Source organism: Emydura macquarii, unplaced genomic scaffold (genome assembly GCF_026122565.2).
Source record: "Emydura macquarii macquarii isolate MOO-44397 ecotype Brisbane River unplaced genomic scaffold, CSIRO-AGI_Emac_v2 contig_561, whole genome shotgun sequence".
NCBI lineage: Eukaryota > Metazoa > Chordata > Testudines > Chelidae > Emydura > Emydura macquarii.
The window spans coordinates 2512477-2523883 of record NW_027130698.1 but is presented as its reverse complement, the minus strand read 5'-3'; the positions used below and the strand labels follow the sequence as shown (position 1 = coordinate 2523883).

Here is an 11407-nt window from a genome sequence, read left to right as displayed (position 1 = left end):
TTAAAAGTACAAAAATGACCAGCACTAGCTGTACTAACAGAATTTTTTTTACAATATTCACATAGTGAGATGGAAAAACACTCGCTACTGCGCATACTTTTTTAAACAAAATTTTAATCAGTTCCAAACCATTACAGTTGGAATAGTGTACACTGCTGCTCTTAAATGACATAGCAGAAAACAGCTCTTCTCTGGTAGTGAAATCTCTCCCTTTTCACGTCTATCTTATCACACAAGATGTTATCGTATTCTATCACAAATTTTCACACTGTATTTTCAAATAAAAAGACAACATAGGGTCAGTTTTATTTTATGCATGCAAGAGTCAGAATTTAGAGCAGTTAACTGTCCTTTTTTGAAAAAAATAAATATCAACCATTTAATAAATGGGAGAATAAAGATCATGTGTTACCAATTATTTGAATAGAGGTGTATTACATTAGTTATCCAATTAAGTTTCAACCACTACTGAATATCCACTCTATTCAACTTTTTAACCTCATTCTGCAGAGACAACTCACCAGTGTTGACAGTGACCAACTTGATAGTTTCTTTGAGGAACTGGTTAAGTCAAACTGGATGCTATGTATAATTTCATCCAGCAGACTACTTGATTAGATGTCCTCTCTAAGAACTGCCTCTCTCCCACAAATTGGTTCACCGGGTGTTTTATTCTGCAGACTCCAACAATAGGTTTCACCAGCTATAGTCTGGTAGTCATAGAATCAGTCAGGTATTGAATAGCCCCCCAACTACAAGATATCTTGTTTCTAAAACAACTATTGTGATATTGAAATAGTGGACATTCTTTCAGCTCTCACAGGGCCTGGCTGTTTGCAACTTAAGATGCTTTTATTGCCCTCCAAGACCTCTCATTGTAGCAGCAACTTACAGAGTGGCAAGTGGTGATAGCATAAGCTTACATGCTGAGTGGGAAAAAGGAAAGTTCATGCTAAGGAAGTGGGGGGGGGGGGGGAAATCCATACCACACAGGCCTCTTTGTAAGACTACAAAAAGTTAAGCATAAAAATTCCTTCTCAAATTTTATTTTACAGAATATGAGTTCATTTATTTATTGATCTTTATCAGAAAATGTATGCAGAAAGCAAATACATGTAAATGTTTTGTCAGAACTTTCATTTTGCCTACACAGTATGTTTTCTTTGCCTTTTTCCAGGCAGTTTGGCAGACAATCTTACAGTAGCATTTAATCCTCCTCCTCCTCTTCATCAGAATCCAGTACTTTTCTTCTGTTGAACTGGAAACAAACATTTATAAAGAACACAGTAAATTCAATGTACAGCAACTCCTTCCAACTTCAAAGTTAATCATTAAAGGCAGAATTCTCAATGCTTGTCCAAGTTAGTAGTCCACATGGGTGCCATGGGGATGGAATCTAGAATCCTCCCTCCATGGCAATATGGAGAAAAGGCAGTGAGCAGCCAGTCTATAATAACTTATACAATGTAGCCGCTACACCCAATGCTCCCTGTAAAAAAATTTGTGACCAGTGGACCTACGTGGTTCGCAGGTCCTACAATCCCTGCCCGCAGACTTTACACCTGAAACACAGCTCCAAGACTGAGGGCTGCAGTCCCCAATACAATATTGATAGGGCCTGAATTTCCTATGCTATAGAATTATTATAGTTCTGCTGGGTTTCAGCCTTGCTACACATTCAGAGGAGGAAAAAGATTAAGGTGTTTAAATAACCTGTTGCAACTTTCCAGAACCTCTTATTACTGCAGAAGTAATGCAAATCACAAAGGGGGTAGACAATAGGAAAAACAGCTAGCACTAATATATTTTCCACTTTCTGTGGCCAAAAGCTACTTTCATAGTTGAGTATTCTGTTGGTTAATTTAGTACTACTCAGCGTGGATAAAAATCTGATATAAATCAAAATTAGACTTTTAATTTAATATCCTAAAAAAATCCTAGTAAAATCAAATTTGAAATGAACCTACATTAAGGGCGAAACTTACTATAACGTATTAATAATTACAAATATAATTCAAGCCAGTATGTTTGCTGCCAAAGATTTAAAGAAAGTCAGTCATCTGAACTGGTGAATGGCACTAGCTAAGCACATGGAACCAGAATTGAAATACAGAACCAGCTTTTAACAGCAGTAGCCTCTTCTGCAGGTGTAGAGAGAATATTTTCTTTCAGTTTATTCCACCAGTTCAATTCAATATCTAGCTAATTCAAAGCTGAGAAACCGATCGGGAGATGAAAATGGAGGAAAGCTGTTTTTTCTCTTCCACTCTATGAAGTCTGAGGAGGAGATCTACTAATTCTAAAATCTTGAAGGCATGGTGACCAGCTACAAACTACAAACAAACTTCTTTGTTTAAAGAATTAGTTTTATATGCAAAACATGTTTTAATCAACTTACATAATGCTGTGCATTTAAGGTAGTTTTATTTAACTAAATATAAATCTGAAAATGCTTTTTGTGCAATTAATTGAATTACAATTGTAATCCAAATGCAACCTGACAAATCATGAATAAAAAAATGAAATAGTAAATAAATTCTTGCACCATTTTTTTAACAAAAATGTAAAATTAAGACTCTAAAATGTATTTAAGAGTTACATAGCTTAAAACAGTGTATCCTTCTGAAATAGTATTAAATGTGTGCAACAACTATTGTCTGCTCTAGATTTCTACTTTTCTGTATTGTCTGAAAACAGGTTTAGTTTACACTGCCTTTGGAAAAAAAAAAAAAAAAAAAAAAAAACTTACCTTCACTGTTGTTTTCTTTTCTGTTTGCTGGCTCACTTTTTCAAGTATTTCTATCAACCCTTGTTCTGATACCTAGAAAGGCAGAATAAAAGCCACACACAACTCATTTGGAGAAGTGGCTTAGGCTCAAGTAATTGAATCTAGTAAAGTTGTTCTCTTGCTTTCCCCCTTCCCAGCTTGTGTGCTTGCAAAGATGTTCAATTGGCTATTTGGACTGTACCAAACTGTTTAGTGGCTCACATGCCAAAGAGACTGATTATCAATGATGATAGTATTGCTGCTAGAAGATATTCCTGTAACAAGTTACAATATAATTAACAGAAAATTGCAGCATTTCCATACCAATGACATTTTTAAGAGTTACTTATCCACAGTAACTTGTTCTCAGAACGTATTGTCTCAAAAAGGTCTTCTTAGGAGTCATGGGCTGGACAGTTACAGATTAAGTGCAATTCCCTCAAGCCCTGTGTTTCATAAACAAGGGGGGTAAATGTCTGGTGTCCTCTTAGTTCCCATCCACCCCCAGAAGCCTCAATTAAAGCTGGTTTCTGGAGTGGGGAGAGGCCTCTCTCAGCAGTATCTCCCAAAAATCAGCATTTGGTCTTGCTGCGCTATTGAAACAACAGCAGTTTGTGAATGCGTGAACTGAATTCCAAGCAACAACCGTAAACGTTTTAGATAAGAACACGCTGTAGATGCATGAGTCTGCCATCCCCCAAAAAGAGTGAACCCTGATGGTGAGACACAAGAATGTCTCCTAGTTCATAATATGACTAGTTGCATGATTTTATTCACTTAGACTTACAGCCAAGCTGGCTTGAATTTTAGATTTGTATTACTTATAGTACTTAACCAATAGCTATTAACATCCAGGGTATATAAACTCCCCTTCCCCGGGATGCTTATGGGGAACTTTGGGAAACCACCCAGATAGCAAAACTGATTAAGATGAAAATCAATACAATTTTATCAAATTCAGGGTGAAGCCTAAGGTAGCCTGTGTCTTTGTGGATGCTGGTATAAAGTGGGTTAGCTGTCAGTACCTGCAACTCTGGAACCCCCTGGCTGAGCTAGTGGCCTCTGTAGAGGCAATGTCACAAAGAAGAACAAACACTTTCTATTACAAGATTGACAGTCTTCCTATGCACTAAACTGTAATTCCCCACTTCAGAAAAGCACTAGTTTAAGACAGCTAAAACATAAATATATTTAAAATAAGCATGGACACAGTATTTACACATAAATGTGTACACACACACACATCCACCCCCCTTAAGGGTTTGAGAATCATTCATATACATGCTGTAGCTCACCTTAACATGTAACACAAAATTTTGTACACTTCAGTATTAAATTTCTCAGTTTGTTTCATTAGGAACACTTGGTTTGAAAGTGATCAGGCAAACAAGCGCTAAAGGAACATAAGAAATTTAACTTACCTTCCCACCTAGCTGTCCAAATCTTGCCATCTGTATAAGATAATTCTCTACAGCTTTTGCCTTTTCTGGCTTCACAAGTGCTAAATTACTTACTGCAACAAAAACAGGTACTGTTCATTTTTATATTTTACCACCTTCATCTGCACTACAACAGAAGTGAATGAAGTACTGTACAATTTAGTCCTAAATTCATGCTAGGGTATGAAAGAACCATGAATTGAAGGGAATAGTTTTAATGTATAAAAAACTGTAAGACTCTACAAATCTACTCCTTCTAAGGATTTGTTAGGGGTTCAAATCTCTTATTACCTACAACAAGACAACTCTATACACATGCTGGTGTTTCTCCTTGCTAATACATTGAATGCTGCAGATCACTAGCAAGACCACATTCATCTACCCACCACCACCACCTCCATTTTTAATACATACAAATAAAAAGCTCAAAATCAGATTATGGGAAATTGGCAATGGACAAGGATGCCTTTCACCCCTACGTTTTACTAGTTCAAATCTAAATTAGATCAGGTGTGACCAATTTGTTACCACTCTATACAGATGGTCTCTGGCATACAAATAAGTTGGTTGTCACAGTCAGTTTTCTAATGAACAAACATTTGTATCACAAAAACTCATCATGACAACTCTCATCCTTGCATGCAGTCTTGGCAGAGGCCCTGATTTATTCTTTCACTCCTAGAGCTGAGCCCCTCTAAGTAACGATTAAGATGACCTAATGGGGCAGCGTAGGGATGTTACCACTGCTGCTTACTATGCTTGTCAGATGTTCTCCCCATAAACAGAGAAATTCAGTCTAAGGCTATCAATTTCACAAGCACCAAATTCACTAATTTCTGCTCTTACTAAAATAAACCACAACCTCTGAGAATTTGCTTTTCGGCATACATGTATCCATGATCAGTTTTTAAAAATTATTACTGATTTCAAATCTACAGCATTAGTCTTATTATTTTTCCATCATCACATCAGAGATAAATGCATTCTTTTATTTCATCTCCTATGCATTCTATTTAAGGTCTTGATTTAGGGAGACAATACGCTGCAAATAAGATTTTTTTATGTAATGGAAGAATACATGGATGCTTACATCTGGCACGGGCTGCTTGATCCAGAACTTGTGCTAAAATGCTATTTCTCATCTCTGCCTCCCTGTAATGAAAATTAAATTACACAATAGAACTAAAGTTTCAAGCATCAGACAAGGCATTTTGCAAGATAATACAAAGTATTCAGCAGACTTGGTTATCAGAACAAAACCCAAATATTTTTAAGGACTAAAAGTCATTTCATTCAAGTAGGTACCGATGTTAAGTATGACAGATTAACATACACACACAAATGAAGAAAATGTAATGTTTATCTGATGTGTAAGAATACAGATAGGATCCAGCCACCTCATACAGGCTTGAATTAACATCAAATCTTGATGATATCAAGTATCCAGAACCAGCATTTAATTTGATTTGCTAATCCCATGCAGACTTATTTTTAAATTCCAGAATTTTGATAATGTAAAACATGCAGCCAACAACATTTCTTTAGCAGCACTGTTTTCTCCATGAAGTAACTTTCCTTTAATATACTTGGAATTATGAAGATGACAGTATCACCACGCAAGAAAGAAACCAAAATGGAATGTACTATTTATATAGTATTCTAGTAAGATGTAACAATAGCTTTAAAGGCATGAACATATGCCAGGAGAACTATTTAGAATGGTAAGCAGGTAGCCTTTAAAACTAGTCATTCAATTTAGAAATTTTGCAATCAGATCCATAGAGACAAGAGAGCCTTGTTCCTGCGCTAAGCATTACTTAAGGCAATAGGGCTCGGTGCAGGCATGAGGATTTGTCCATGCAGATCGGTCTGCAGAACTGGGGCCACAGTTCTTAATGTATGTGCTTAACTTGTCAATGAGTCTAGTCATATGCCTAAAGTTAAGCATGCATATAAGTGTTTGCAAGACTGGAACCCTAGTTTATATATTTCAGCTGATACCAGTATACTCTGTAATCATTCAAACATTGCATGGAAGCCCTTACCTTACAAGGGCTTGGCTTTGTTTTAATAGGTTAGCATTTATTGTCTCCATATAAAACACTTAATACATTTGTGTTAAAACAAAATAATGCTTTTAGAAATTGTAAAAAACAAACACCACCCCGCCCCATGACACCCTACAAAGTCAAACTAAAGTTTTGATCCACTAACAGGTTCAGGTTCTAAATAATTTAGGGTCCAATTCCGATCATCTCAGGCAAAACTCCCAAGTTTTGCTTGAGTGAGAAGCCAAAGATAAAACCCTTTGATTTATTAGCAGTCAATTTAGTGGCTGTTCTATAACAAAAGAATACCCCCAATTTAGTGTTTCAAGAAACTGTAATTAATGTTTAAAAATATAAACCGATAGAAATTCAAAACCATTAGACTATGAATGCACTGCTAAAATCAACAGCTCACATTCATACCTCTGTTTGGCTTCCTGTTGTGTTGGATCACCAGAAGGGTCCTGAAAGACAAGAATTACATACAATGCTTTAGCAATCCCTTTAGAAAACACTCAGTGCAAGATGTCAGATCTTATTATTTCACTGAATTTTAAAATGAGATGGCTATAGTCAAATTACATGCCTGACTATGGTTGAGAAGGGGTATGGTGGGAGAGGGAAAATCTTTTACTGGACCTGCTTGTTGATGAGAGACAAACTTTTGAGCTATACAGAGCTCTTTCCCAGGCCTTGTCTAACATCCTGGGACCCACACACCTACAACAACGCTGCATGACCATAGTTTAGATATTGAGAACATAAAGTAGCTGCCTTAACAAATGAGTGATCCATGGTTGTTTGCCCTGGAAATCTGTAACAGATTCTACCACGGTGGAGCAAATTAGTGCTCTGATCCTGCAACTGGGTTTGCCCAGGTTAAGGCAGTTGCAGGTTTGAGGCATAAGGCTGGCTCTGTGACTTTGAAGGCAGAAGGGTGAACTTTTCAACAACCTGTCCTAGATCATAGCCAAAGACATCAGACCACCTAAATTAAGCTTGAAAGTAAAGTTGAAAACTTCCAACCTAAGAGCTACATGGTGGAGTGGCTACAAACAGTAGCAACAGTGGTAACCAGTCTAAAAGGGCTTTGAAAGTGTTGCTTTCCAAACAATTTGTAAAAGTGCATCTTCTCTCCTATTTAACAATTTTGTTTGTAATTTAAAAACAAAACTATGTACACAATACAGGAACCCTGTTCTATTTTAACTTACTGTTTTATTCAAGGAAAGTGATTTCACAGGTTACATCTCTTCAAATTCTATTCCCACCCTTGTTAATTTCTTAGAAGAAAAGTATTAAACTGTTTAATGGGGGGTAAGAAGAGTCCCATCCCTAATCAGTTCATATCAGATGTGTGATTAATGTACAAAGCAGATGTCAGATTTATTATACTGTACATTAATCCCATCCCATTACCCCATCTGGTATTTATATTTCCTTGCCAAGTATTTCAAAGACAACAATATACAATTTATTATGTAAAGCAACAGTTTCTTAATGCTATAGGAAAATCCTTCTAGCCATTCAGGTTTGCTTCCCTTTATTCCTTTAATTCATCAGTTCTGAAAAACAATCACTGGCTTTCAGAAAACTAAGGGAACCCCACAGTATGTCTGTTGGCGGTGAGAAAGGAGACAGGTGCTTCTTGGGCACTGGGTGGAGGACCAAGGGGACAGGGGTTGAGATAGGGTGGGGAAACTACCCATAGGAGGAGCTCCTCAGACCCTGAAGAGGGGAATGAGGGTTGCTGGTGTTTGTTGGAGGTGATGAGAGCTGCATGGGCCCTGAAGGGCACAGGGGGAATGGGGGAGGCTGGCAAAGAGCCATCTGGGGGGGACAAGAACTGGGCACGGGGTGTCTGAAGAAGCTGTCTGGTCCCTGGGGAGGCAGGTAAGGTGCAAAGGAAGGGAGTGGTCTAGGACCAGGATGTATGGGAGGGTGCTGTTTAAGTTGTGGTGGAAATCTATGAGGAAGTTTAAGTCATTTGTCCAGAGGATGAAAATATTCTCAATGTATCTCAAGTATATTGTACTATTTGTAACCTGGGAACTGTGCCCACCCACTGCTAAAGGCCCCTCCCCCAGCCTAAGAGGAGGAGTCACTGAGCACAGGATACAACTGATTACAGGGGACAATTAATGAAAAAAAACCAGGAAAGGGCGTGGGGGGGTCACAGGTTTAAACAAAGGGAACCAGAAAGGGACACTGAGCAGAGAACCCCGGCCAGTGCCCACTGCCCCTGGAAAGTGTCAGGGGAGCCAGCGGATGCTGCCCAGAGGAACTCTGCCCAGGTGTGTGAGTGCACGAGGGAACAGAAGTAGACCCCACAGTGGCAGAGCACCCCCCCCCGCCCCCCCAAACCAACCTCTTCTCCCTGGTCTTGTAGCTGGCCATTTTGGCCAGGGTGAGGAGGAGGTTGACGAGGAGGTCCCGCGACTTTGTGGGGCCACGGATGGGAGGTGCTGCCTGGACTAAAGGGACCGCCTTTGGTGGATGAAGCTAAGGGACACAGGCTTTATTTTAAGGGAGGTTTCAGGGAAACGCCCTTTCCCTTGGCCTGTCAGGGATTTTTCCTCCCTCATGTACATTTCTACTGCCCTCGTCTACACGACGAAATCATCATAAGCCTCAATTCAACGTTTCAAATGGTCAAGGGCCCTCCCCCCAAATAAGGAGGTCAGCCTAGTCTGGGCCCTGAGCAGAGGGGCCGAGGGGTGCATGGGGCACAGCGGAGGAGTGGGGGGCTGTCGGGGCCCGGAAGGGTGCCCACGGGGATGGGGAGGCTGTCGGGGGAGCTGTCAGGGCCCGGGGTGCAGGAAGGGCTGAAGGCGCTGTCGGGTCCGGGGGAGGCGGGGCCTGGCCGGGGGCGGCGGGAAGCTGCCGGGGTGGGATGGGCACGAGCGATGTCAGCCCCTTACCCCATGCTTCGCCTGCAGCTCAGCCAGGCGCTGCTTGCGGAGCGCCTCCAGCTTCTCGTCCTCCATGGTCGGGGGTGGGGTGGGGGAGGGGAAGGAGACAGCGCGCGAGATAACCGGCAGGGCCGCGCGCCTGCGCCCCTCTCCCTCCTCCGACATCGCCAATCCATCGCCGAGACAGAGCCCGGCCAGGCTGCCCCGCCGAGAGCCGATGAGGGGCGGGGATGATTGGGGCGTTGGGCGTGGAATAGGCGCTGACTGACGGCGGGAGGGTGATGGGGCGAGATGCCCCGGCGTGAGCGGGCGGAGCCAGCGTCCCACATCTTGAGCCTCGGGCCGGGGACCCGCTGCCTGGGGAATTTCTCACCCCTCGGTGCGCTCGAGCGTTACCGTTACCGGGCCTGGCCGCTCGCGGGCAAAGAGCTGGTCAGCATGCCCCCCCCGCCAAACTGCTCCCCACCACGCCTCGGAAGCCCCGCACGGCTCGGCCCCTCGCCCTGGCGCCTCCTAGGGCAGTGGTGCCTAACCTTTTTGGCTAAAGGGCCACGGGTACCATTTTTATGACCCTGCAGGGCCACTAGTCTCCACCAGCAGCCCCTCTCCCTGCAGCCAGACGGAAGGAGTTGAGCCAGGCTGATCTGTCCCCCTGGCTGCGGCAGGGAAACTGCATGGGTCCTGTAATCCCCTGTGCTCCACCTGGGTCCCTAGGCAGTGGCTCCCTTCTGCAGCCAGGGGATGGGAGGTCAGTGCTTCCCTCCCTCTGGCTCCAGCAGGGATCCCAGCACCTAGGGACCCCCGGGGAGCACTTTGCCATGCTCCCTGCTACAGCCAGGGTTTGGCGAGCGCTAATCTCCCATGCCGTTGGCTGCAGCAAGCATCCTGCAAGGGTCTTGTAGCCCCAGGGCAACGCACTCTGCCTGGGTTCTTAGGCAGTGGTTCCCTTCCGCAGCCAGCGGGTGGGGAGTGGCAGGCCACTTTGAAAGCCCCCATGGTCCACGGTGTAAGGGTTTCCTGGCCATGCTCAAACTCTCTCCGCCATGCTGGCTGGGCTTTGGGCTGGCTGGGGACACCTGCTGCACTGCGCCATCCTCCCAGGGCCGGAAGAGTGGGTGGTGTTGATAGATTTCACCCAGGGCCCAAGGCATAGTGACCAGGCCATACCAGAGGAACCAGCCCTCTCAATGTCATATTGGTTCAGACGGCACTAGCTGGTTACTTAAATCCATTTTTCTGACCAATATACACTGAATTTGGTATGTCTACACTAGGTAAATCATCCCGACTGAAATGCACCTGGTATCCACTTGCAAAAGTGCTTTTGTGGATTGATAGGGAGATCCCAAATGATTGAAGTTACTCCTATAATTTGTAGGAGTAAAGCCTCAAAGTCACAATCAATCTCCATCCTAAGAACTGTCATCTGTGACTGCTGACAGCTCACTCAGCTGATAAACTTCCTTATTTTGCTGACTGAGTCACCCCTCCCTTCCCACCAGGCCATGGTCCCTGCAGCATTGGCCACCTTAGTTTCCCACACCAGTTCAGAAATGCCCTCCAGTCTCACTTTCCCAACTGTGGATCACTGTCTGAGACTGCAATCTCTGTCTCCAATGCCATTTACACCCCTGTCCCGACATACTCCTCTCCAGCTCTGCTTTACACAGGACATGATCCACCTCACATACACACACACACCCCGTTATGCCCACTCTGGCCATGCCACTCCACATCCATCTTTGGACTGCTGTGGATACTACATCTCATCACCCAGTGGAAGGTAGGAAGAACTGAATTGGAGGTGTCCTTCCCTCCAGATCAAATGGGGCATGGAAAGCTGATAAATATACCAGCCCTCACCTGAAATGGTGTAAGGTTAGTGCTTATACCAATACAGAGTGGCTATTATGGACACTCTCACCTGGTAGTGCTTTAATTAGTGTTATACAAGTGATGCATGACTCTCCAATTTGGCAAGGGCACAGAAACTAATTGAGTAGTTATCACAGGCCAAATACAGGCTGCATTTGGCCATAGATGTTATCCCATCTGAGATACCAGTTATCAAAGAGGCAGCTCTTCTGGGACAGAAAGTGACACAAGTTTTAAAGATTAATATTTCTATAGAAATTCAGGGGGTAATAACAAAAATCAGTGATAAAAGGCATGAAATTGCTTGCTTTTTGGTGCTTTGAACTAAAAATTCCTGCAGTGGGTGGAGACTAATGGAGAATTTTT

At 42.8% G+C, this 11407-nt stretch overlaps 1 protein-coding gene across 3 annotated transcripts; it reads right to left on the bottom strand.

Annotated features, from left to right (window-relative positions):
* Positions 1–9308, bottom strand: PDCD5 (programmed cell death 5). 3 transcript variants are annotated; one of them, XR_010918302.1, is made up of 7 exons: positions 9176–9303; positions 6678–6718; positions 5297–5358; positions 4189–4280; positions 2750–2821; positions 1150–1258; positions 1–268 (listed from the first exon to the last, which is right to left on the bottom strand). XR_010918302.1 is itself a non-coding variant. In XM_067540024.1 (7 exons), exons 1-6 carry the CDS (start codon positions 9239–9241, stop codon positions 1208–1210), a joined length of 384 nt encoding a protein of 127 aa, XP_067396125.1. In that variant the 5' UTR covers positions 9242–9308; the 3' UTR covers positions 1–268; positions 1200–1207. The 3 variants fall into 3 exon arrangements, 2 of the variants coding, with proteins under 2 accessions (XP_067396125.1, XP_067396123.1); XM_067540024.1 differs by having other exon boundaries at positions 1200–1258; positions 9176–9308; XM_067540022.1 differs by lacking the exon at positions 1–268 and having other exon boundaries at positions 1043–1258; positions 9176–9299.
* Between the last annotated feature and the right edge of the window lie 2099 nt (positions 9309–11407).